Raw genomic sequence first — 22,219 nt, forward strand, 5'->3', positions numbered from 1 at the left:
TGCCAGTCGCCGTGGTTAGACCTCTCGCCTGATGAGGGGAACTTGACCCGTGTTCTGTTACGATGCGGTAGAACCGATACATAGAATCACAACCGGGCGTGACTTACCAGAATTGCGCTCTTTGAGGAGTTGTTTGCCAAAAGGAGGGTTCTGCTGCTGCAGGCTTGGCCTTGTAGTGGTTATCGGACCAGTTGGCGGAAACAGTTGATAGCCTTCCCGCTCATCATTGACAGTGGCGGAGGTTCATGTAACTTGGTAAATGATAATACTATCTGGATCCGGATCTGGTCCGAGACAGAAAGCAGGACAGATCGATAGCCCACACTTACTATTGTTGGAGCTGAATGCCGATTGGTCCTCTCGCACAAGATCAACGCTGCGAACATTACTCGATTAGGCAACGCTACCAACACCTCAAGACCACCTCCACACTTCTCCAAGAGAAACAAGGGGTTAATGGAACTTTATGAGGCTGACTATTGGCATATTATCGAAAAATGGACATACTCCAAATCTTGTTGGTCACCTGTCCACAGCTAGTCGTTTTCTGGAAACTCTCCAAACATTGATAACCCGACTACAGGCATTTCCTCCATCTACCCAACTTCATTTGTCCACCACCTTGTTTTAACGGTCACTAGATACTTGGCACTCAGCAATAATCATGACGTCCAATGGCACGCCAACCCTCCGATTGCCCCCTTGGGATCCCGAGATCACCGCCGTTGAGGACAATCAGCATCGGCCGATACCCGCAAGCTTGGATGAACTACTCGAGCTTCGCAGGGAAGAACCACCTCGAGATGATGCCATCTACAACGATCCAGGGATTGACATAGAAGAAACAACTGTGCCTGGCGGAGATGGCCCAATTCGTGCTATTGTCTTGACAAGCAAGTCTCCGTCAACATCGTCGAAGCTTCGGCCCGGCATCCTGTTCATCCACGGCGGAGGAAGGGTCATGGGAAATGTCTACGTTGGTCTCGCTGCCGTGAGCGACTTGGTCAAAGAACTTGACGCTGTGGTGGTCAGCCCCGAGTACCGTCTGGCTCCAGACTTTCACGGCAGCGCTGCGGTTCAAGACAGCTACGCGTCTCTAGTCTGGATGTCTGAGAACTTGAGCAATCTGAATATCGACCCGGCCCGTTTCATCATTGCTGGTGTCTCGGCTGGAGCAGGCATCGCTGCAGGGACTTTACTGTACTCCCGGGATAACAATGGCCCCAAAGTCTGCGCACAGCTTCTTGTATGCCCAATGCTTGACGACAGATTCATCAGCCTGTCAAGTCGTCAGTTTGAAAACGGCCGAGGCTTCTACACAGCTTGGGGCCGGTATGCCTGGAAACTGGTGCTCGGTGATGATGCTGAGAATGGAACTGTCAGTCAGTACGTGGCACCCGGGCGTGCTGAAGACTTGTCAGGCCTGCCACCAGCCTATATCGATGCAGGTTCTGGTGAGCCCTTCCGAGATGAGGACATTGCCTATGCTACCAAGCTCTGGGAATGCGGTGTTCAGGCAGACTTGCATATTTGGGGAGGGGGGTGCCATGGGTTTGACTTGTTTTATCCTACCGAGATAGGGGCCGAAGCTATTAAGACGAGAAATGCCTGGCTACGGAGAGTGTTGAGAGAGAAGAAGTAATCGTAGTTAGGACAGTTTCTTGGCTCTCTTCTAGCCCTAGAATAGAACTAGCGTAAGGGCTACAGATTTCTCCAAGTAGTGCACATGTCGCCGAGCAACCTTCGTTCCGCCTACTGCCCACATTCACCATATGATAGATGACGCAGCCCTGGTCTCAACCTTTATGATAAGTCAATAAGCAAAACGAGCTCACCGGAGCTCGGCGTTTGCAGGCAGAACACTTTCATCTTATTTGCAGGATGAATTTAATAGAAGCACAAGTTTATCTAGGTTCTCTCATTAGACATCGAATCATCCGGGTGAGTTTCCCCATAACCTTGCGAACTAAGATGGTCAAAAGTTCCCGAACAAGACACACGGCTATAAGGGACAATATGGGTTGCATTCCAAAACCTTCAAGCCAATGCGTAGTAGAATACAAAACCCTGCCTATCTGCGGTCATTTTTCATAAACCACTTTACAAGCAGTCTTCCAGCACCAACTATTCCTCCTAGTCAAAAGGTCCTACTGTACTCCCTAAACCTGATGGTTCTCTCCCTTGAGCATTTGAAGATTAGCCTCCTTGATCATTTCCCAGTCGATATGAGGTCCCTGAAACTTCTTCCTGCCCTCGAAAAACCAGAGACCGATAATAATGGAAAATAGGCCAACGGTAACGACGCTGATGTAGTTCATGGTCTCGGTCGTGACGGGCAAAGTAGGCGGCATGCACACAAAGACTCCCAACACCACGATCCAAAGGATAGAGAATGTGTTGCAGACGTATCCGAGGACACCCAGGTTCAGATATCGTGGGGGCAAATGCTCTTTGCGACCTTGAGTAAGCAGAATTCCCTGAGGGACAGCATATGTAATGTTCAAGAACAGAACAGCCGATGTAATAATCGAGTTGAAGGCGCTGGTCGAAGCGAGGTAGAGCAGGCCGTAGATCAGAGTGAAGATGAAAGCCATGATGGTTGTTCGGACGGGGAACTCGAGTTTTCGGTCAACCTTGGAAAAGTAGTGGGAGTAAGGGATGCCGTTCTGGATAGATTAGCCTCTGTGAACTCATGACAGCGTAAAAGAACCTACATCACGAGCCAAGGCCCAAGCAATACGGCCACAGGTAACCCACTGAGAGGGGAGAGAAACTAGTAACTGTATAAGTATGGGGGTGTCGTTAGGCTCGACAGGATAGAATGCGTACAGATGTAGACAACGAGAAGGAGTGCTTCAAGGCCAATGGTAACGTTGCGGTTTCCGGTGCTGGTGCAAAGTTAGCGCATCGATACTGAGGCATTGCACATATAGCCTTACGCCTGGTAAATGATCTCCATGCTAGGAAGTGGCGAGTGTCGGACAGCATCCAAGTCCGTCATGAAGAACATTAAGGCAATAAAGAGAGGCAGGCTAGTGAGCAGGCCGATAAACATAGTCATGATGATGACCTGTGGCACTCTTCTTCCAGGGTGCGACATCTCCTCGCTAATGTGGATGGCTGCTCTGCGTTAGACGACCTCGCTGTCGGAAAGAAGGGGCAATATTACCTCCGTCAGTGGCACCAAAAGCATACATGCAGTTTGTAATGCCCAAGACCCAGGCTGTGCCCGAGTTCCAGCCGCTCACTCCCAAGCCAGACTGGACGAGGAATGAGGCATCGTTTGTGTGCTTGTGCATTCCCGTGGGGACGAAAAGGAACAACAACATTCCAAAAATGGAGCAAAAGAGAGTGAACTGAACCATGATCGCTATGCGTTTCGAGGCAACAAACACCGGTACAACTAACGGCACGTCAGGATCTGTTCTGAGAGTTGGGGGTAGTTGGAGAGTACCTGTGATGAATGCCACGGCAACGTAGAACAAGTAGATTTGCCAGCTGGTAGCCACAAACTCGGGATGAACAAAACTGATCATTCCACCGAGCACAGCAGCGGCAAGCGAGATCCCAGAGCATCTACACAGCATGTCAGCCGTCCATCCGGGCATAGCTCACAGGGGGAATTCCTTACGTCACAACCCACCAAGCAAGGGTAGACATCCAGCCGATCGTGAAGGCGGTGAACCGCTTCGTCTTCTCGGGGCTGAGAATATAGCAAAAGTGGTACTGACCACCGGTGGACTGGGGTAAATGCCGTTAGCTATTTGTCGCAGGGATGTCAGGGGCCGTTCATCTCACCGGAAACGCGGAGGCGATCTCGCTCAGACCCAGTGTGATGAGGAACTGCACAACCCAGGCGACGACAAGTGCCAGAATACAGACCTGAGGTCCTCCATAGACGAGGCTCTGGCCAAAGTTGCTCTAGTGAGACGGTTAGCAATGGTGGCGGAGAGTGGCGAGGAGCACACGAACAATGTATCCGGCCCAGGAGTTGGTGATGGAGAAGCCGAGACCAAGAGCAGAGAACCAGTTGAACTGACGCTTCAAGTCAGGTCTATGGCCGTTTGCTCGCAGGATAGCATCGTCGAGGTCGTCCCCAATGATGGTGCCCTTGGCAACGCTTTCGCGATCACCTTCAATAGGTTTGCTTTCCATGGCGGGCTTTTCGGTGACCGACATTGAGAATAGTAGTAGATGACAGAGTGCTAGAACAAGAGTATCTGAAAAGGTGCTTTTCAAAGAGGACGTGAGGTCTGGGATGTCCAAGCCGATCGTCGCAGACGTGGCTCTTTAAATGAATCAAGCCAGCCAGCCAAGGATCCCGGGGTGTGTGACTCTTGATAGCGTCTTAGTTCCTCTAGGCCGGTCGGCGTCTCAACACCATCTCCAAGATAACGTTCTACAAGAGCATCGCCGGCGATAGACAGGGAGGGAGAGGTCGTGATTGGTGCCGAGCCAGCCGTGAGGGGGGCGCCGGCAGGAAGGTGTGAGCAGGGAGGAGAAACCTTGCATTTGCCCCGGATTTTGGATTTGCAAGGGCTTTTCAACGCCGCCCCCGCACTTCTGAGCCTGATGATAGGGGACGAAGGTGTGTGATAAGGGTATGGTCTACGAGGCGCTAGTTTAAACTCTAGTAAAAGACTATACTAATATGGTATAAAAGTATTAAGATTATATATATAAGCCTACCATATAAACTTTTATAAGTAATATATAAAATATATAATATTTAAATATTTAAAATAAATATATAAATAATTTTCATAATTTTAATTACTTTAAAATAAATACATATATATATATAAGTACTATTAAAGTAATTTTTTATAATTCTTAATTAGCTTATAATATTTTATTTACTTACATAGCTAATTTTATATACTCTTTTAGTAAGCACTTAGTTAGTTATAAGCACCCTTTCTTATCTTCCACCCCTTATCGCGCAGACCCACGATCGCAAACGCGCCTCGTGCACGTTTTCCCTATTCCCATTTCGATCTTAGCGGCGCAGGTTGGGAGTATTTCCTAAAACGGTAAAAGTCAACCTCGCCTCGTTCAGACACGCTCCGAGCTCCCGTTCCCATGGCTTGTCCCGGGAGGGGCAATTGTGCATTATTAGCCTCAGGCTGAGATGCTCCTCGGCTATGTTATCGATCTCTATATGACGACGCTTGGCCTCGACGGAGTTGAGCACGGTTGAGGATAGTATTGAACCCAAGAGAGAGGGTCACCGTGTTGATCACGTCTCCAATTCTGTTCCCCTCACGAAGCTCTCCACTGTGGTTGTGGGACAAGATTGTAATCTTGATGGACAGCAAGTATGTAGGCAGAAAGCTGAGCTGATGAAGTCCTCATTCTCAGACACCTTTATCAAGCCTCTTGCCACTCGCGCGACAAGGTCTCTCTGATGCATGCCATCACGATTTTGGCTCTTAAATTGCATGTTGAGTGTGCTGGCAGCTCTCCCTGCTTATTTCCTCTCAAGGAAAGAGGCTTGATATCAAGAAGGGGAACGCAATACTCCCCAGCCTATTGTGAGATATGGTCATGAACCCTGTAGACGGGTAGTTGAAGCTCACTTCCGCATCGACTGGTGGAGATGATAAGAAGCGCTGCTCAGCCATTTACTGGGCTCTGGAACCGGACTTGATGACAATCTTACATCAGGTTCAGGTTCGATGTTCAGGGTAAGGCGAGTCGATAGAAAAGCTGAATTGTTTCAGCCAGGGTACAGGGTGGCTGATGAAGATGGCCCAAGTAGGAAATTCAGCTATCTTGCAGGCCATGCTGCGCAACCCCCAAGACCATCACCCAGCCAGCCCAACAATCATCACCAACTCTCAGTCTCTAAGCAAGGACAAGGCTTCAAGTGAACAGTTACAAATCCAAGAATCGCATCACCACATTAGAAAAAAGTCTCGTATCAGCTTGAAAGCCCCCGCAGGTGATTACCACACCCACCCTCCTTCTTGATAGCATTAGCTCGTTCCGCTAGATCAGCATCAACATTTTCCCCGCACGTTTTGGCCTCTCCACAAAAAGTCTCGTTAATCGGCCGCACTCTGCGTGAGCAAACCACATTTCCTCCCATCAACTTCCCTGTCTGAGCTTGATCATTCCTCTGCTGCTGCTCCTACACTGCCATAGTAAACCTCGGCAACTCGCTGCTTTTTGGGCAACAATGGCAACTGACCTCACTTCGACGGTAAAGCGCCCAACGGCTAGGCGCAAGGGTGAGTGGCGCAACCAACTCTGACCTCACTCACAACCCACGGATCATGGCCGTGACACTGCAAGGTCAATACTGAGTGCCCCCAATCTAACTCTCATCTAGACCCTGCCTGTGGCACATGCCGCAAAAAGTGTCGCAAATGCGACCGCAAGCGCCCCATCTGTGATAGATGTCGCACCAAGGGCCTGCACTGCGAGGGATATCCTCCGCGCTTCCAGTTCTGCGAGATGATGACTGTCCCCTTGGCCCGCCGGGGCTCATCGAGCACCAGACGAGATAGCGTCGCTCTATCCTCCACTCCCTCGTTCCCCATCTCGGGCGAGTCCCCCTCTGGCTCGTCGTCGGCGGCCGTGCAAGAGGCCGTCACCACGGCGTCGGTGACGGACTCGGCTTCTCCGCAGGCGTCTCTCTCTCCAGACCATGGACTTCCCGACTCTACCATCCTCAGCCTGCCGTCTCCGGCGTCTGTGTCACATTCTCCGTTTACGCCGGTTCACATCGACTCCACTTCGCCCCTCATCGGGACCCCCGACCTCAGCCAGGACATCATCTCGAACCGTCCTCTCATTGACTACTGTAAGGGACTCACAGGTGCTCATTGGGCGGCAGCTGACTGCTCTCTCAGTCGACCAGATACTCAGTGAGTATCTCACCATCCACATCCAGGGCACCGACAATCCTTTTAGGATACATGTCCTGCCTCTGGCTTACCAGCACCAGGGCGTCCTTCACGCCCTGCTGGGTCTGACAACGTGCCACATGCACATCTCGGGCAAGAACAGCAGCCAGCACTTTGTTGCCATCTCGCTGCAGTACAGAGTATCGGCGCTGCACTCGCTTGGGGCATTGCTTCTCCAGGAAGAAGTATCAACCCTCAGCGTCGCCGAGGAGGAGTATGTGCTATGCATGGCCCTACTGCTGGTCCTGCATGACGTATGTTGCACTCCCCTATGCTACATACCAAGCTAACGCATCTATTTCCCCAGGTCTGCGAGACTGGCGTCTCTTCCCATGGAGCTCACCTAACCGGCGTGTCTTTCCTGTGCAAGAGATTGGCCTGTCCAACCGACTTCTCCACACGATCCAAAGCTAGCATGTTCTTCATATCAGCCTTGGCATGGTGAGCAAGCAGCCACAGACCAGATTACCCCAGACTAACCCAGGATCCAGGCTCGACATGCTGCGGGGCTTCAGCGGCGCCGAGAAGCTCTCCTACTCAGAGGACGTACGTCGCTGCGTGCGCGATCATGGAAGTCTCAGCCTCCACACCCTCGTCGGCTGCCCCCCGGTCATCTTCCACCGGATCGGCCAGGTACTGGAGGCAGGTAAGGCGTTCCGCGCGGGGGACCTGCCGGTAGATCAGTTCCAGGCGTTGCTGGACGAGGCCGAAAAGTTCTTTCGTGGTTGGGACCCCGATCAGGCAGTCTACCCCACGGGACACCAGGAATGGAAGCATCTCGCAGAGGCGTACAGACACTCCTGTCTGCTTCGAGTGCTGCGATTTCCAGATCCGTTTGCCATGTCGTGTGAGGACAGTCGTATCAAGGCATCTGTGGCGGCTATCTTTGACGTCTGCGCAGCCATGCCTCGAGATACCGTCTTTTACAAACGGCTACTGTTCCCTCTGTTTCTAGCTGGAGCTGATACGTCTTCTCCGCATCAGATGCACTACGCCAGCTGGTGCGTCGGCGAGATCAAGCACGCGACAGGCTTCCAGCATCCAGCCATGACCGAGATGCTCACCAAGGTCTGGGAAGAGAGGAGGACAAACCCCCACGGTTGGTCCAACGTTCCATGGATGGAATTCGTAAGTTGTCCCACCCCTGTCAAGCCCCGCCGCCATGTCATGGCCTCCACCAAAGCTGACAACTCCTTCACAGACATGCTCAGAGCTTCTACGCGACCAACACGCTTATCTCTTCTTCTAAAGAAGATATAGATCCAATTTCCATCTCGCGGGCTCATATCGGAGCGCGTATCTGCCAAGCAGTGGTATCTCTACCGTCTTTGTTAACGAAACCCGTCATGTTGAAAGATTTCCTCTTTAGTGGGCCTAGCTAGTCATTGATGATGGGTGGCGCGACAGGGAGTTGGGAGTATTTCCTCATTGAGATTAGTTTCCTGCAGGATCCCTTTGGTCGGTGTGGGAACTCCAAAGAAGGTGTGACTTAGTCCATGTCCCAACTGCAAGGGTCTTGCCATCCACTGTCCACGAGAGCATCGTCAAAGCCTTCACTCTCTTCTTCCTTTTCACCTCGTTCCACCTTGAGATTGTTCATTATCATACCGAAGAAACAATGGCTGCCACCGAAAAGTGTCCGATAGAGCTTGAGAAGTCCTCCAAGTTGGCCAATGTGCCACACTGCGAGCAATACGAGAGGATGATCTCGGGCATGCTGTCAGTCAACCCCTCCTCGACCCCTCTTCTCAAGGAGCAGTCATACTCACCTCAAAACAGCTACGACTCCTTCGTCCCCGAGCTCGTCAAGGGGCGTCTCGACGGCCGCAAGTTCATGCACGAATACAACAACTGGTTCCCCACGAGCGACGACGAATACACGCATGAAGCCGTGGCCAAGAAGCGAGCCGAGATGCTGCGCGGGCGACTCGGCCACGTCGCCGACGACGAAGTCTTTGTCGAGCCCCCCTTCCGTGTCGATTACGGCCCGAACGTCTCAGTAGGCAAGAGATTCTATGCCAACTTTGGCCTCACGATCCTCGATTCTGCCATCGTGACGATCGGTGATCGCGTGATGGTTGGCCCTAACGTCATGATTTCGACTGCGACGCACGAGATCGAGGTTGCGAGCCGAAGGGATAACATCGAGTACGCCAAGGCCATAAACATCGGCAACGATTGTTGGATCGGAGGCGGCGTTATAATTCTTCCTGGTGTTACTATCGGCGACGGATGTACGATAGGTGCGGGATCTGTTGTGACTCGAGATATTCCAGCTTGGAGTGTGGCTCTTGGAAGTCCTGCGAGGGTGGTCAAGAAGGTTCCGGAGTTGCCCATGCCTGAAGAGTAAACCTGGATAAGAAATAGATGAATAGAGGTGATAAAGGAGTTATACGGCCGTCTTCGAATACAATACTATAGATTGACCATCGTTTTACTGCTGTATCTCACGGAAGAGCTCCTTAGGAAATAAGTGTTCTCACCCTCACTGCATTCCTACACCCCGTGGGTTTTCGATCGCACGAGAGTTAACCATTCTGATTATATAATATCACATGTATTGTCTTATGAAACTCAGAAAGGTGCTCATATCGCGTTACCGACTGTCTAAGCTTCAACCGGCGTCTACTCTGGATTAATGCCTTCTTTCGTTCAGCTTCCCAAGACCTATTTGCATGAATCACAGGCAGCAAGTAACAAGGAATGACCAGCTCTATCAACGCCAAGGGGCGACACAGATACCAGCCCTCACTATTACTCTCAAACGCTGTTCACAAGCAAAAACATCAGTTATAAAGCCCGCCATTCGCACAAAGAACAGACCCAGTAGTCCACCTCGCATCATCCGTACAAAGAAACGCAACCAAAGGCGCAATATCATCAACCTCTGCAATCCGCGCAGCAGCCGGCGTAGACTCAATAAGCGGCTGCATATCCTCTCTGAATTGTTCATCGCTCTCCTGCCACTGATCCGTAGCTACAGGTCCAGGGTTTACACAGTTGACAGTGATTCCATGTGACTGGCCGAGCTCCTTGGCCCAGACGCGGGCTAATGACTCGTCGGCGGCTTTTGTGGCGCCGTATACCGTTTGCCCGGCTACGCCGAGACGGGCGGCTGCGGAGGAGACAAAGACGATGCGGCCGCCGTGGGCGATGTGTGGGATTACGGCTTGGGTGAGGAAGATGGGGCCTTTGACGTTGGTATCGAAGTGAGTCTGGAAGAGCTCTTCTGTGACTTCGTCGAGGTTCGCATCGACTCCCAAGGCAGCACTGATCAACCATTAGCATAGGTACGCAAGGAACAGATGGCTAGGAGACTCACTTGTGGATCAAAATCTCAATCTTTCCAGTCTGGCTAAGTTGCAACGCGCTCTCCACAATCTTGGGAATATCCTTCATATTAGACACGCTAGCCTTACAGAGGGACGCCTTGGAGCCGCTGGCCTCGATCTTCTTGACCACGTCGAGGGCGCGCTGCTTGCTCTTGTCACTGGTGTAGTTGACAACAACATTGGCGCCACGTTGGCCTAATTGGACAGCAATAGCGGCACCAATTCCCCTGTGGCAATTCGCGTAAGCAGCTGCCGTGTCTCGGAGGATGAAGGTCTTACCTGGAAGCGCCGGTGACGATGGCAGTCTTGCCGGTCAAGTCGAGTCCTTTGAAGTCAGGCATATTGAGCTATCTCTTATCGTCGTTGTGTAAAAGAGTGGAATCTAGAACAAAGTAATCTTGATAGCAGCACGAGGAATACCCTGGATATAAGAGCTCTGTCCCACGCGTCCCCTCCATAGCTCATCATGCCCCATCATAGCTTCCTGCAGATCAGCCTCGGCCCAGCTGCCGGCCCTACCAAAATTAGCAAGGGGCGCAACAAGCTGTGTGCTCCATCCCCAGATGCGGGCAACGGTTTGCATCGCCCCTAGATAGAGGAAGCAGAGCAGACACTCCTCCCCCGCAGTCTACACCTGACGCTGGCATTATTTCCTAAAACGGTAATCTGGACCATGCGGAGGCGAAGACACTACCGTTAGCTTCCCTCTGGCAGATTGCTCCACACTCCAAACTCCGCAGCTTCACCAACCACAAGCCGAGTATAAGACAAGATGCAAGACGCGACAGATTCAACGAGCAGATCATCTCAAGCAAATCCTCAAGCACTTGTTTTACTCTCTTCAAGAGCTCAGAGATCTTTGTCAAAATGTCACCCCACGCCTCCAAGTCTGCTCCTCACCCTCTTGACCCCCTGACTGTCGACGAGGTGCAGACGGCCTCTCAGATTGTCCACAAGCAGATCGGATGCGCAGACAACGAGATCAGATTCAAGCTTATTGATCTCGCTGAGCCTCCCAAGGACACTACACTTCAGCACCTTCATCACAATGGCCCGGCTCCTGATCGAAGGGCTAGGGTGTACTACCACCTCAAGACTAGCCAGGCTCTCTTGATCGCTATTGTTAACCTGGCAACCAAGAGAGTTGAGAAGCTCTATGATGCCCCCAACTCGCAAGGACCTGTTGACTGGCACGAGTATGAGCTCATCACCAGAGCTTGCAACAGCCACCCCGAGGTCTTGGCTGAAGTTGCCAAGCTCAAGCTCCCTCCCAAGTAAGATGGCCTTAGAAAAACACCCAGACAATTACTGACCTCTCTAGCGCCCGCCTTCTCAACGATCCTTGGGCCTTTGGCACCGACGACGCCAACGAGCGACGACGACTCTTCCAATGCTACATGTACATCGCCCTCGACGAAGACCCCGAAGCCAACCACTACTCTCTCCCCCTTCCTCTCGCCCCCATCTTCGACGCCCATACGCTCGAGCTCGTCCAGATCGAAAGACTTCCCATGGGCACTGGTGACGAACTGGATCCCGAGACCCAGCCCTGGGAGCCTGCCCAGCCTGTCGAGTATAGCGCAAACATCATGGGAGAGGATGCCTTTCGAAAGGACCTTAAGCCCTTGCAAGTCGTTCAGCCCGAGGGACCTTCTTTCAAGATCTTTGGCCGTCGCGTTGAGTGGCAGAAGTGGTCTTTCCAACTTGGCTGGACCCTTCGAGAAGGCCCCGTTCTTCACGATGTGCAGTACGACGGCCGTCCCCTGTTCTACAGAGTGTCCATGAGCGAGATGACTGTTCCCTACGGCGACCCTCGATCACCATATCACCGAAAGCAAGCCTTTGACCTTGGAGACTCTGGCTTTGGTCTTACTTCCAACAGTCTGAGCCTTGGCTGTGATTGTCTCGGTCACATTGCCTACTTTAGCGGTGTTCGAGTGACTGCAGATGGCAAGCCTGCTGTCATGCCCAATGTTGTCTGCATGCACGAGATTGACGACGGCATTGGCTGGAAGCACACCAACTTCCGCAACCACAAGTCTTCAGTTGTAAGAAACAGACAGCTCGTCATCCAGTGCACAGCAACTGTTGCCAACTACGAGTACATCCTAGCCTTTGTTCTCGACCAAGCTGCCAACATCCACATCGAGGTTCGAGCCACAGGTATCGTCTCTACCATGCCCATCCGTCAAGGCCTCCAAGTTCCCTGGGGCACAATCGTCGCACCGGGCGTCCTAGCCGTCAACCACCAGCACATTTTCTGCGTCCGAGTCGACCCCTGCCTAGACGGCGACCGAAACAACACAATTACATACGACGAATGCCACCCCGTGATCAACGAACCCGATCTCGACCCCTTCGGCTGCGCCTTCAGAGTAAACACAACACCCATCGAGAAGCCAGGCGGCTACGACCTCGACCTCACCAAGAACCGCACATTCAAGATCATCAACGAGTCCCGCACAAACGCCATCTCCGGAAAGCCTCACGGGTACAAGCTGCACGCTGTGCCGAGCCAGATGCTCATGATGGCTCCTCACACGTTCAACTACCGCCGCGGAATCTTTACTTCTAAGCCCATCTGGGTGACAAAGTACAACGACGACGAGCTATGGGCTTCGGGAGAGTTTACGAACCAGAGCCGAGAGGATACTGGTCTGGCCATCTGGGCGAAGCGTGATGAGAATGTCAAGAATGAGGATGTTGTTCTTTGGCACGCTTTTGGAGTCACTCATGTCACTCGACCTGAAGGCATGTGTCTACCATTTCCAACTGCTGATTCTATACTAACTGTGACTAGACTTCCCTGTTATGCCTGTCGAAAAGTTTGCCGTGTCGCTGAAGCCTACCAGCTTCTTTGAGGTCAACCCATCCAACGACGTCCCTCGTTCCAACCAGAGCGCCAACCAATCCACGCTACACACTGTTGGACCCGAGTCTTGCTGCCGACCTTCGCGCATCTAGAGAGAGGAAGACCGAGATTAAAATAAATTGGTTCTCAAGGTCTTTGGGTCAATCGATGTACGACTGTGTTAGAGATATACAAGTTATGCAGATTACGTTATTATCTAGCTTCCCCACGAGTTCTTGGGTCTTTATCTGCCGTGTGATGCAAGCGTCAGAGGGACGGCCCGTCGCTTGAGCTTCTAGACTTGCGACATCAGCCATTTTTCTAGTCTTACCTCCACGATAGACGCCTCTTGTGCCACTATCAACACCAATCGTCCAAAAGCAGCAGACTATAATAACATGCATACGAATTTGGATCTATGACAGACCTATCGAAGCATCCTATCCCAAAACTCCAGCGTGGCTGGCTGAAGCTGAACTCGGCCGAGACACCTGCAGGGCCTGGAACCTGGGTCGCTAACCTCTTTAGTGCTCGAGCTGACGACGGTTGTCAATAGTGCAGCCAGTTGTGGCTTTGGCTTAGCATGATAAAGAGTCCAGACTGAGTAGTTACGTCGAGCTATTCGAAACTATCAGGCAATGTTTCAAAAGGTCGGGTAGAAAGGCGTGGGATTGGACAGTATGGCGACATGTGATGTAGGTGTCTGGACGACTTGGTTCTTGCGCAATCGACGGACTTCAAAGTGGCAGTGGGGATTGAAGAACTATATAAACAGAGTAATCGCAAAGCGACTAGGAAAGAGCTCGGACGATTGATTATCGTTTTCAAGAATCTCTACAACTATCAACTGCCGTCATCATGTCACAGCCAGCAGCACCGGCAACACCAGCCGTATCAGATCGCCTCAAGGCTGGCTCCTCCCTCGGAGTCGACGGCTTAATCAAGTCCCCAAACGGCGACTACGCCTTTGTTCTCCAAAGCGACGGCAACTGCTGCGCGTACGCACCAGGCGGCCGGCCCATCTGGTGCTCCAACACCTGGGGTTACCCCAAGCCTGTCACCTGCATCTTGGAGACTGACGGCAACCTGAGGCTACTTGAGAAAGACGGCGATGAGAGGTGGTCTAGTGGTAGTGGAGGTCAGGGTACTGCTGATTCTGAACTAATTATTCAAGATGATGGGAATGTTATCATTAGCACGGATGGCAAGGTCTTTTGGAGCACAAACAGTGCACAGGCTCCGCTGCCAACGCCTGCAGACACCCCGGCAAACCCATCCAGCCCTACTACCAAGCCTGTAAGTCTTGTCGAATCTGTGAACAAGCAAGTCTGCTAATAGTGGTACAGACTGTGCCACCACCAGCTCCAGCTCCCACGGACCGCCTCAACCCCGGTACCGCCCTGAACATCAACCAAACCCTGGTGTCCACCAACGGCAATTACACGCTCATCATGCAACCTGACCACAACTGCGTGATGTACCAAAATGGCAAGGGCCCTCTTTGGTCCGCAGGTATGGCACCGGGTCTTCCCGCGCAGAGCCTCCTCTTCCGTGCTGATGGAGAGCTCGAGATACTCGATACCTCTGGAGATCCCAAATGGCAGGCTGGAACGGCCGGTAGAGGCAATAGCACTTCTTACTTTCAGGTCAGAGATGATGGAAACATGGTCATCTGGACTGATAACCAGATTGTGTGGTCCTCCAGAACAGGTCCGGCGTACCCAATGCCGGTAAAGAACCACATCGTTGGTGGACAGAGGATTTTGCCAGGCGAGTTGCTTACGTCCACCAACGGTAACTATACTCTCACCCTCGGCCTCGACCTCAACTTTGTTCTGGCCCAGGGCTCTACAACCACATGGTCTACAGGCGCGGGCGACACCGAAAGTGGCGGCTGGGTTCAGGTCGACACCACAGGCAACATGGCAGTGATTGCAAGCTTTCAAACCCAATGGTCATCGAACACGACGTTCCGAAGGACTCCTGGAAACTGTGTTCTGAAGCTGGGCAACGATGGCGTTGTGGACCTCAAACTTGATGATATCGTCGTTTGGTCAACGGATGCATCCAAGGTGCAGACATATGTGCCTCCTGATGTAAGTTCTAACCAATCTACCTTGACTGATAGGTGTGATGCTGACTCTCGTCCAAGTTCATCGCCTACACATCTGGCAACACATTACTGCCTGGACAATACCTCGCATCCGGCCAGTCCATGACTTCTCCAAGCGGAAAGATGACAGTAACGCTCTTGGACAGTAGCCAATTCATCATCCAAAATGTCCCAACCAAAACCACTCTCTTCACGTCCAGCCCGCCCCCAAACCTCGACACCTCAATGATGACGATGGGCTACAACAACGACATGATCCTCTGGGCAGAGAACGGTAGAAAGATCTGGGAGGCCCCTGTCAATACCAATCTACGAGACAACATCTTTGCCCAGCACGTTCCGGGAAGCTTGGTGCTCAAAGACTCGGGTGATCTGGCTCTCCACGACATTAACGGGGGTCAAACTATCTGGAGGAGCAACACATCCTGCCCAGCCTTCAGCGGTACCGTGTCGGAGCTCAACCTGGGCGAGACCCTTCTCATCGGCCAAAAGATGCAATCTCCAAACGGTGTTCACGAGATTACTTTCCTCGCATCTGGTGGTCTTCAGCTCAGCAACACTAGCCTCAACACCAGTGTCGTCTATGAACCCCCCTTGACGAGCGCAACTGCCAACTCCTTTACCTTTGGTCGGGACAAGGTGCTTCAGATCAGCGACGCCAGCAACAACAGTCTATGGCGTAGCAGCAACCGACATCCAGCCCTCAACACAACCTATGCACCCCCTGGCCCAGATGGTCTCCCTCAGCTGAATGGTGCTCCAGGGCTCATCCTTGACAACGATTGCAACATCTTTGTCCGCAACGGCGATGGCAAGATTCTATGGAAGATTTCGGACATCATTGCATCCATCGGCAACTCTCTCACGCCTGGAGTGACACTCGACAAGGCACACTCTATTAGCTGCGCCGCTACCAGTGCAGGCACCTACGTCGCTCGTATCAGCAGCAAGGGAAACCTGGTCCTTCTCCACAAGAGACCATGGGATGAATTCGAGCCGGAGCGACTCATGTGGACGGCCGGAGCCACCAATGCCGATTCCGCCTGGATGTCATCGGATGGGAACTTGTGCGTTGGTTCAGGTGGTACTGCTACGTGGACGAGTAACACTGGTGGTCATTCTGGAGAGGATGGAATTGTTCTTTATGTTCAGCCTGATGGGAACATGTGTATCTATGTTGCTGGAAATCCCACGTTTTCCACTAACACAGCACACTAGTTGTCCTAGCCAGCCATGTTTTGAACCAAGAAGGCTAGACTAATCAAGCTGAGTTATGAGTATATTTTCATCTATAATTCTCATTAGGAAAAATCCAGTGACATTTGTCAGTTAATAGGCATATGCAGTCATGGTGGCCCCATTATAGTGTTCATACCAACTTGACAACAACCAGCACCCGCTATCACTCAGTTCTCGGTCCCAGCTGGAGCATTTCAGATCTAACCAGCCTCGTGTCGTTCAAGGCTGTCATGACTATCCCAGTAGAGCATACGACCAAACCGACAGAGGCGACCAGTCGTACGAGAACCCAGGATGTGGTCAGTGGTGGTGAGCTGCTTAGAGGATCAAGGGCAAGGCTGATTCGGGCTTCATCCGAGCCTAGAGTTGATAACCCCAGCGAAACTGACCACTGAACTACATGCATGCCGCGGGTTAGGGATTTGTGCGCGTTTCAAGTATCCAAAAATCATAATTCATCAAACATAATTACACCCAGGCTCCTTGGCCTATACCGAAACCCCAGATCTAGAGCTCTTCGCATCCAAATCCTTCATATGAACCAATTGCGTCTCATCACTATCGCCATACTGCACGTCATAGGTACGTTGATACGTAATCCCCCTTGACTCAACCGGCCGACTAGTCGTATCCACCTCTGTAGTAGCATTGGTGCCCAGCTGTCTTGACCTGTTCTTGTTGGTGTTTCTTCCAGTGTTGCTCGCGTAGTTGGGGTAGTATCTTCGAGAAGTACCCAAAATCTTGGGGAAGAGTCGGACCAGAAGAATTCGAAGGGAGGGCATGCAGGCGCAGATCATGCCGACGTTGATCTCGATCGTTGACCATTTAGAAACCTCAAGAAACTCCCAAGTCGCGTTCTCGGTCTCGGCTTTGAACTTGACAACCGCTCTGAGTCGCAGAATGCTGACAATGGTGACGCTGAATCACAGTTAGCAGCAGGCTCATAATCACTGAAGAAGGACAAGACTTACAATGTGCCCACGCAAAACATCATTCCAACACCAATCTTCTTCTTCCAATCCAGATTGAGCGCCTTGAGCTGAGACAACGGAACCGCCAGCATCCAAAAATCAAGAGCAATACTGATGCCAGCATTGGACCAAGTGATGGCGTTGAGATCAGCGCAGTGTCCTTCGTGTTCACCATCCCACTTCTTCCAGAAATAGCTGATGGGCTGACACTGAAACACAGCGGTAAACACAAAAGCCAATCCAAAAAGGCAGTTGAATACGACGGTGGCCCAGAGAGTCCTCCGAACACCAACAGTTGGAAAGATGCGAAGGTAGAAGAACAGGAGGGACAGCTTTAGAAGGGTAACCTGGGCGAAGTAGAGGATAGCCATGACGTGGAAGAAATATCCAAAATTGGTGATTTCAGTCGGGTTAAGGGTCCAAATATCACGGCCTAAGCCGTTTGCTACCGTGCCGTGGACAGTAATGACCGAGCTCGGAATACCAGAGAGAAAGGTGATAAGCATGAACCAGTCGTCGAGGCCGAGAGGAAGCTTCCAGTAGATCTTTGAGACAAACCGCTGAACGATGAACAGGCCAGTAATAACGGCAAAAGTGTTGGACAAGATGAGGTATTCGTTTGACTTGTCTCGAATAGGAGCGCCACAGCTGGTCATTGTCAGGTTGGCCGTGACTTCACGACAGTTAGCATGGTGCTACCAAGTCGACCCGGAGTTGAGACATACCCAACGATTCTTTGATGGTGCATTCCTGCTTGACACATACGTTCATTTCCAACTGAAGCTGCTCATTAGTACACATGCAAGCCTGATCTGTGGCAGAGCATGTCGAGTTTCCGATGGCAGTTGCGAGGCATTTGATCTGAATCCATTAGCACAACCACACAGAGGGCTTGAAAAGTAGAAGGTCTTACTGAGCACTCGGGCCAGCCTGCGAGAGCAGCCGAGGTAGAAGACGCAGCCAGACCAGCTGGCAACGCCAAAAGGCAAGCAAATAGGCTCAATCCAAAAAGCATCATGAAGCATCACCAAGAAGAACAAAAAAGTTGAGTGGGCAACCAAGAAGGGCTCGTGTCATTTTATTAAACTTTCACAAGCTAAAACAGTCAGTCCCTTAAAAAAAACCTTTCTAAAACCCGTGGATCCAAGATCGCCGCATCAGTGATTCAAAACATGTGAACGGACTGCAAATAGTCACACACCATGATTCAACGCACAGACTTACCCGACACCAAGAGTTGCCCGATTCAGTGCGCCATATGGTGACTTCCCCAGAAGATCCCTATTTTCATATCCGACAGTCCCTATTTCCGGTGTGGCTCCCACGTGTGGCGTTGGACCAGTTAAGGAGCTTGACGAGAGCGGTAGAAGCTCCGAGAGTTGACTTGTACATATTTGTAGATCCGGGCCGGAGGGCGGGTGGGACCTTTTTGCTCATTGGAGAGGTTACATGAAGCATGAATCAGGGGTAAAAGAGTTTTCAGGAGCAGAAATGAGGGACACGAGTAGCTGCACACGTTTCAATGCAATGATTATTGTGAGGACTCAGTCGGCTTCAAATCAGCTTCAGAGACGTATTCGTCCATCACTGTCGTTGAGATCAAGATACACGAACAGACTGCAGATCAGGATCCAGAATCAAGGCCACATCAACAGGGGCAATCCATCGAAAATCACTACGAAAAGTGGCATGATCATCCTCCCTGTCAGATCCCAACGCGGAGCAACTCCTGGAGATCCCCTGCTTATCAAAAAATCCACCTCGGTCCTCGGGCGGACACGCATTTGAAGACACTTCCGTCGACGGAACGACAAAAGCCCCTGTTTGCCACCGGATCGTACCAGTTGAGATGGTCCGTGTAAAAGGCGGACCTGAAGTTGGCTGTTTCGAAAGGGAAATGATCGGCGGGCTATTGAAGTGGATTTATTTAGCATCGGACCTTTTTATCGCGAAGAGCGATACTGTATTCCCGGACGGAGTAGGAGTAGGTAATACATTACTCGCCTTTACAAACTACAGCCTTGGCAGCGAGTCAAGGCTGTTCTAGACTCCTTGAGAGCTCTTCTTACCCGTCAATTCGCCGAATGATACTTCGTGGCTTTCATGCATTGATCTGTAACAAGTGGAGAACATGTGGCAAAGGTGGATGTCATCAGGGGCTTCCCATATGCTCAGAATTTTGGCACCAATTCTCTCTCGTCCTCGTTCCTCCGCGCTTGATCCTTTGCAAATGCTTACTGAAGATAACTCCGCCAAGTCCTCGCTAGCACACGTGGTTATCCGGGTTGATCCCCCTCGCCAAGACCCAGGCAATAGCATCCCAACGTTATTGGTCTTGGTCAGCCCGTCGACGACGGATGATTCCAGTTCCATGCCTAATCTCCGGTCTTAGACCCTTCGGACGCGAGTCGTCCGGCAAACCGGCGGCGCTACCAAGAAATCTCTCAACGCTATAGCTGGGCATTTCTGGGGCTCCCCTTGTCCCTGAAGACCAAGCGTCTTGGTCCTAGCTTCCAGAATCAGTAAGGAAGCCATTCATTGCTTGCGGTCGGAAGAACCCTAGTGCGCCTCAGCCGCTTCCTCCGACTCCATTTTCATGCGAATCTACTGTGCGTGCTAGCAAGGACCCCAGGTCACCCAAGACGGGATGCATCTCTTGGGAGGCCTAGGATGCTATTCTATTAAATACGCAGTAGGACGCCACATCTCTTGTCCATCTCATCCATCGACGCATCTTCAACTCCAACCGCCAAGATGAAGATCACTCAGTCTCTTTCCTGGGCTCTTGCCACCGTCGGCGCTGTCAGCGCTGGCTCTACGCCCAAGTGTCGATGCCTCCCCGGCGACGCCTGCTGGCCTTCCACCAACGTGTGGAGCCAATTCAACAAGACTGTTAACGGCGGTCTCATCAAGACTGTTCCCATCGGTTCGCCGTGCCATGATCCCACCTATGACGCCGAGGCTTGCTCTGCTCTGCAGACGGCTTGGAAGCTTCCCCAGACTCAGTAAGCTTGAAACTCTGGTAGCTTGAATGATTTACTAACGCAACCCAGCTTCGAGTCATCTTCGTCTGTGATGCAGGCCTTCTTTGCCAACCAGAGCTGTGATCCCTTCTTGGCTGAGTCTCGCCCTTGCACTCTAGGCAACTATCCTGCGTATGCCGTCAAGGTGTCCAACGCCAACCAAGTTGCTGCCGCTGTTCGATTTGCCAATGACCACAACATCCGCCTGGTTGTGCGCAACACTGGCCATGAGTATGTATCTTCTCTACTCTTCCCTAGACTCGTAACTAACAATGATATAGTTACCTTGGCCGCTCTACTGGCGCTGGCTCTCTCGCCATCTGGACTCACTTCATGAAGGACGCTGAAGTCGTCCAATGGTCTGACAAGCTCTACAACGGCCCTGCCATCAAGCTCGGTGCCGGTATCCAGGGTGCCGACGCTGTCGAGTTTGCCAACTCTCATGGCCTCACCACCATCTCTGGCGAGTGTCCCACCGTCGGTCTTGCTGGCTTCACCCTTGGCGGTGGTCACTCTGCTCTCAGCACCAGCTACGGTCTCGGTGCTGATCAGACTCTTGAGTTTGAAGTTGTCACTGCGGCCGGCAGAGTCGTCAGGGCTTCCGCCTCTGAGAACAGTGATCTTTACTGGGCCCTGAGCGGTGGCGGTGCTGGCAACTTCGCTGTCGTCACTTCCATGACTGTTCGTGCTCACTACACCGGTACCATTGGAGGTGCTACTCTCCAGATGGCTGCCACCGGTGTCGGCAAGGCCACCTTTGACGAGGCCGTTGCCAAGTTCCACGAGCTTCTGCCCGCCATGATTGACCACGGCCCTACCGTCATCTACTACGTCACCTCTGGCGTTCTCGTCGTCAAGCCCATCACCCTCGTCAACTCCACCGGAGACTACGTCCGCGATGAGGTCCTTGGCCCCTTCACCAGCTACCTCGCCGAGGTTGGCATCAAGCCCGTGGTCTCTTACACCACCCTCAACTACCGCGACCACTACGACACGTACATGGGTCCTCTGCCCAACGGCCACATCGGTGCTTCCGAGTACCAGTACGGCGGTCGTCTCATCCCCCGCTCCGTCATTGAGAACGACAACGACAACTTCCAAAAGGTGATCCGCAACCTCACCGCCAACGGCGTCATCGCTGTCGGCAGCAGCGGCAGCTTCCAGCCTTTCAAGGGCGTCTCCAACGCTGTGCACCCCGCCTGGCGCAAGGCCATCATGTCGATGCAGCTTGCCACCACCTGGGATCCCCTTCGCTGGGACGACATGCTTACGATGCAGAAGCGCATTACCTACGAGTTCATGCCCCAGATCGAGGCCGTCACTCCCGGCAGCGGCACTTACATGAACGAGGCCGACTTTAACCAGCTCAACTGGCAGGAGACTTTCTACGGCGACAACTGGAGCCGTCTTGCCTCCATCAAGAAGAAGTGGGATCCCAAGTCGCTGTTCTACAACCTCAAGGGCGTTGGTAGCGATGCCTGGAGTGTTGCCGCGGACGGTCGCATGTGCCGAGTTTAAATTCTTTAATCAAGTTGAGGAGTCAAGTTTGGATGTTATGATAATCTGATTGTACATATTTGATGGATTGATACAGGGTCTGCATATAGCGATAGCGAATGACAAAGAAGCCTTGATTTTTACAATTCTTGACTATTACAGTTGATAGATTTGAGTCTGAGAAAATGGACTCGATAAGCTTCACAATTTGGCACAAGTTTGGTGTCGGTAAAACCTCATCTCACGGAACCCACGGAAGAGCTGAACAAACACGTGAGCATC

General features: G+C 51.9%; 8 protein-coding genes and 1 pseudogene across 9 annotated transcripts, besides 1 other annotated feature; 6 read left to right on the plus strand and 3 right to left on the minus strand.

Annotated features, from left to right (window-relative positions):
• Nucleotides 1–664: 664 nt before the first annotated feature.
• Nucleotides 665–1,642, plus strand: NCS54_00484200 (Abhydrolase-3 domain-containing protein; the record flags this gene model as incomplete). Its single annotated transcript, XM_053150365.1, has 1 exon — nt 665–1,642. One exon carries the CDS (start codon nt 665–667, stop codon nt 1,640–1,642), a length of 978 nt encoding a protein of 325 aa, XP_053006340.1.
• A 517-nt stretch (nt 1,643–2,159) lies between these two features.
• On the minus strand, nt 2,160–4,179 carry NCS54_00484300 (Hypothetical protein; the record flags this gene model as incomplete). The annotated part of the gene is made up of 9 exons (XM_053150366.1): nt 2,160–2,666; nt 2,715–2,773; nt 2,830–2,888; nt 2,940–3,120; nt 3,170–3,403; nt 3,455–3,576; nt 3,632–3,741; nt 3,799–3,921; nt 3,973–4,179. 9 exons carry the CDS (start codon nt 4,177–4,179, stop codon nt 2,160–2,162), a joined length of 1,602 nt encoding a protein of 533 aa, XP_053006341.1.
• Nucleotides 4,180–6,212: 2,033 nt separating this feature from the next.
• NCS54_00484400 lies at nt 6,213–8,160 on the plus strand (annotated as a pseudogene). Its single transcript has 6 exons — nt 6,213–6,233; nt 6,298–6,808; nt 6,858–7,165; nt 7,219–7,352; nt 7,403–8,039; nt 8,113–8,160.
• Nucleotides 6,213–8,160: a sequence feature.
• Nucleotides 8,161–8,529: 369 nt separating this feature from the next.
• On the plus strand, nt 8,530–9,261 carry NCS54_00484500 (Mac domain-containing protein; the record flags this gene model as incomplete). The annotated part of the gene is made up of 1 exon (XM_053150367.1): nt 8,530–9,261. One exon carries the CDS (start codon nt 8,530–8,532, stop codon nt 9,259–9,261), a length of 732 nt encoding a protein of 243 aa, XP_053006342.1.
• Nucleotides 9,262–9,697: 436 nt separating this feature from the next.
• Nucleotides 9,698–10,584, minus strand: NCS54_00484600 (Hypothetical protein; the record flags this gene model as incomplete). The annotated part of the gene is made up of 3 exons (XM_053150368.1): nt 9,698–10,181; nt 10,234–10,470; nt 10,523–10,584. 3 exons carry the CDS (start codon nt 10,582–10,584, stop codon nt 9,698–9,700), a joined length of 783 nt encoding a protein of 260 aa, XP_053006343.1.
• Nucleotides 10,585–11,110: 526 nt separating this feature from the next.
• Nucleotides 11,111–13,207, plus strand: NCS54_00484700 (Amine oxidase; the record flags this gene model as incomplete). Its single annotated transcript, XM_053150369.1, has 3 exons — nt 11,111–11,517; nt 11,565–13,000; nt 13,044–13,207. The coding sequence occupies 3 exons, from the start codon at nt 11,111–11,113 to the stop codon at nt 13,205–13,207; spliced, it is 2,007 nt and encodes a 668-aa protein (XP_053006344.1).
• Nucleotides 13,208–13,952: 745 nt separating this feature from the next.
• Nucleotides 13,953–16,425, plus strand: NCS54_00484800 (Hypothetical protein; the record flags this gene model as incomplete). The annotated part of the gene is made up of 3 exons (XM_053150370.1): nt 13,953–14,390; nt 14,441–15,190; nt 15,247–16,425. The coding sequence occupies 3 exons, from the start codon at nt 13,953–13,955 to the stop codon at nt 16,423–16,425; spliced, it is 2,367 nt and encodes a 788-aa protein (XP_053006345.1).
• A 509-nt stretch (nt 16,426–16,934) lies between these two features.
• NCS54_00484900 (CFEM domain-containing protein) lies at nt 16,935–18,432 on the minus strand (the record flags this gene model as incomplete). Its single annotated transcript, XM_053150371.1, has 4 exons — nt 16,935–17,364; nt 17,418–18,090; nt 18,143–18,278; nt 18,331–18,432. The coding sequence occupies 4 exons, from the start codon at nt 18,430–18,432 to the stop codon at nt 16,935–16,937; spliced, it is 1,341 nt and encodes a 446-aa protein (XP_053006346.1).
• Nucleotides 18,433–20,171: 1,739 nt separating this feature from the next.
• NCS54_00485000 (FAD-binding PCMH-type domain-containing protein) lies at nt 20,172–21,958 on the plus strand (the record flags this gene model as incomplete). Its single annotated transcript, XM_053150372.1, has 3 exons — nt 20,172–20,422; nt 20,471–20,671; nt 20,722–21,958. The coding sequence occupies 3 exons, from the start codon at nt 20,172–20,174 to the stop codon at nt 21,956–21,958; spliced, it is 1,689 nt and encodes a 562-aa protein (XP_053006347.1).
• Between the last annotated feature and the right edge of the window lie 261 nt (nt 21,959–22,219).

The sequence above is a fragment of the Fusarium falciforme genome, chromosome 4 (genome assembly GCF_026873545.1).
Source record: "Fusarium falciforme chromosome 4, complete sequence".
NCBI classification, from domain to species: Eukaryota; Fungi; Ascomycota; class Sordariomycetes; order Hypocreales; family Nectriaceae; genus Fusarium; species Fusarium falciforme.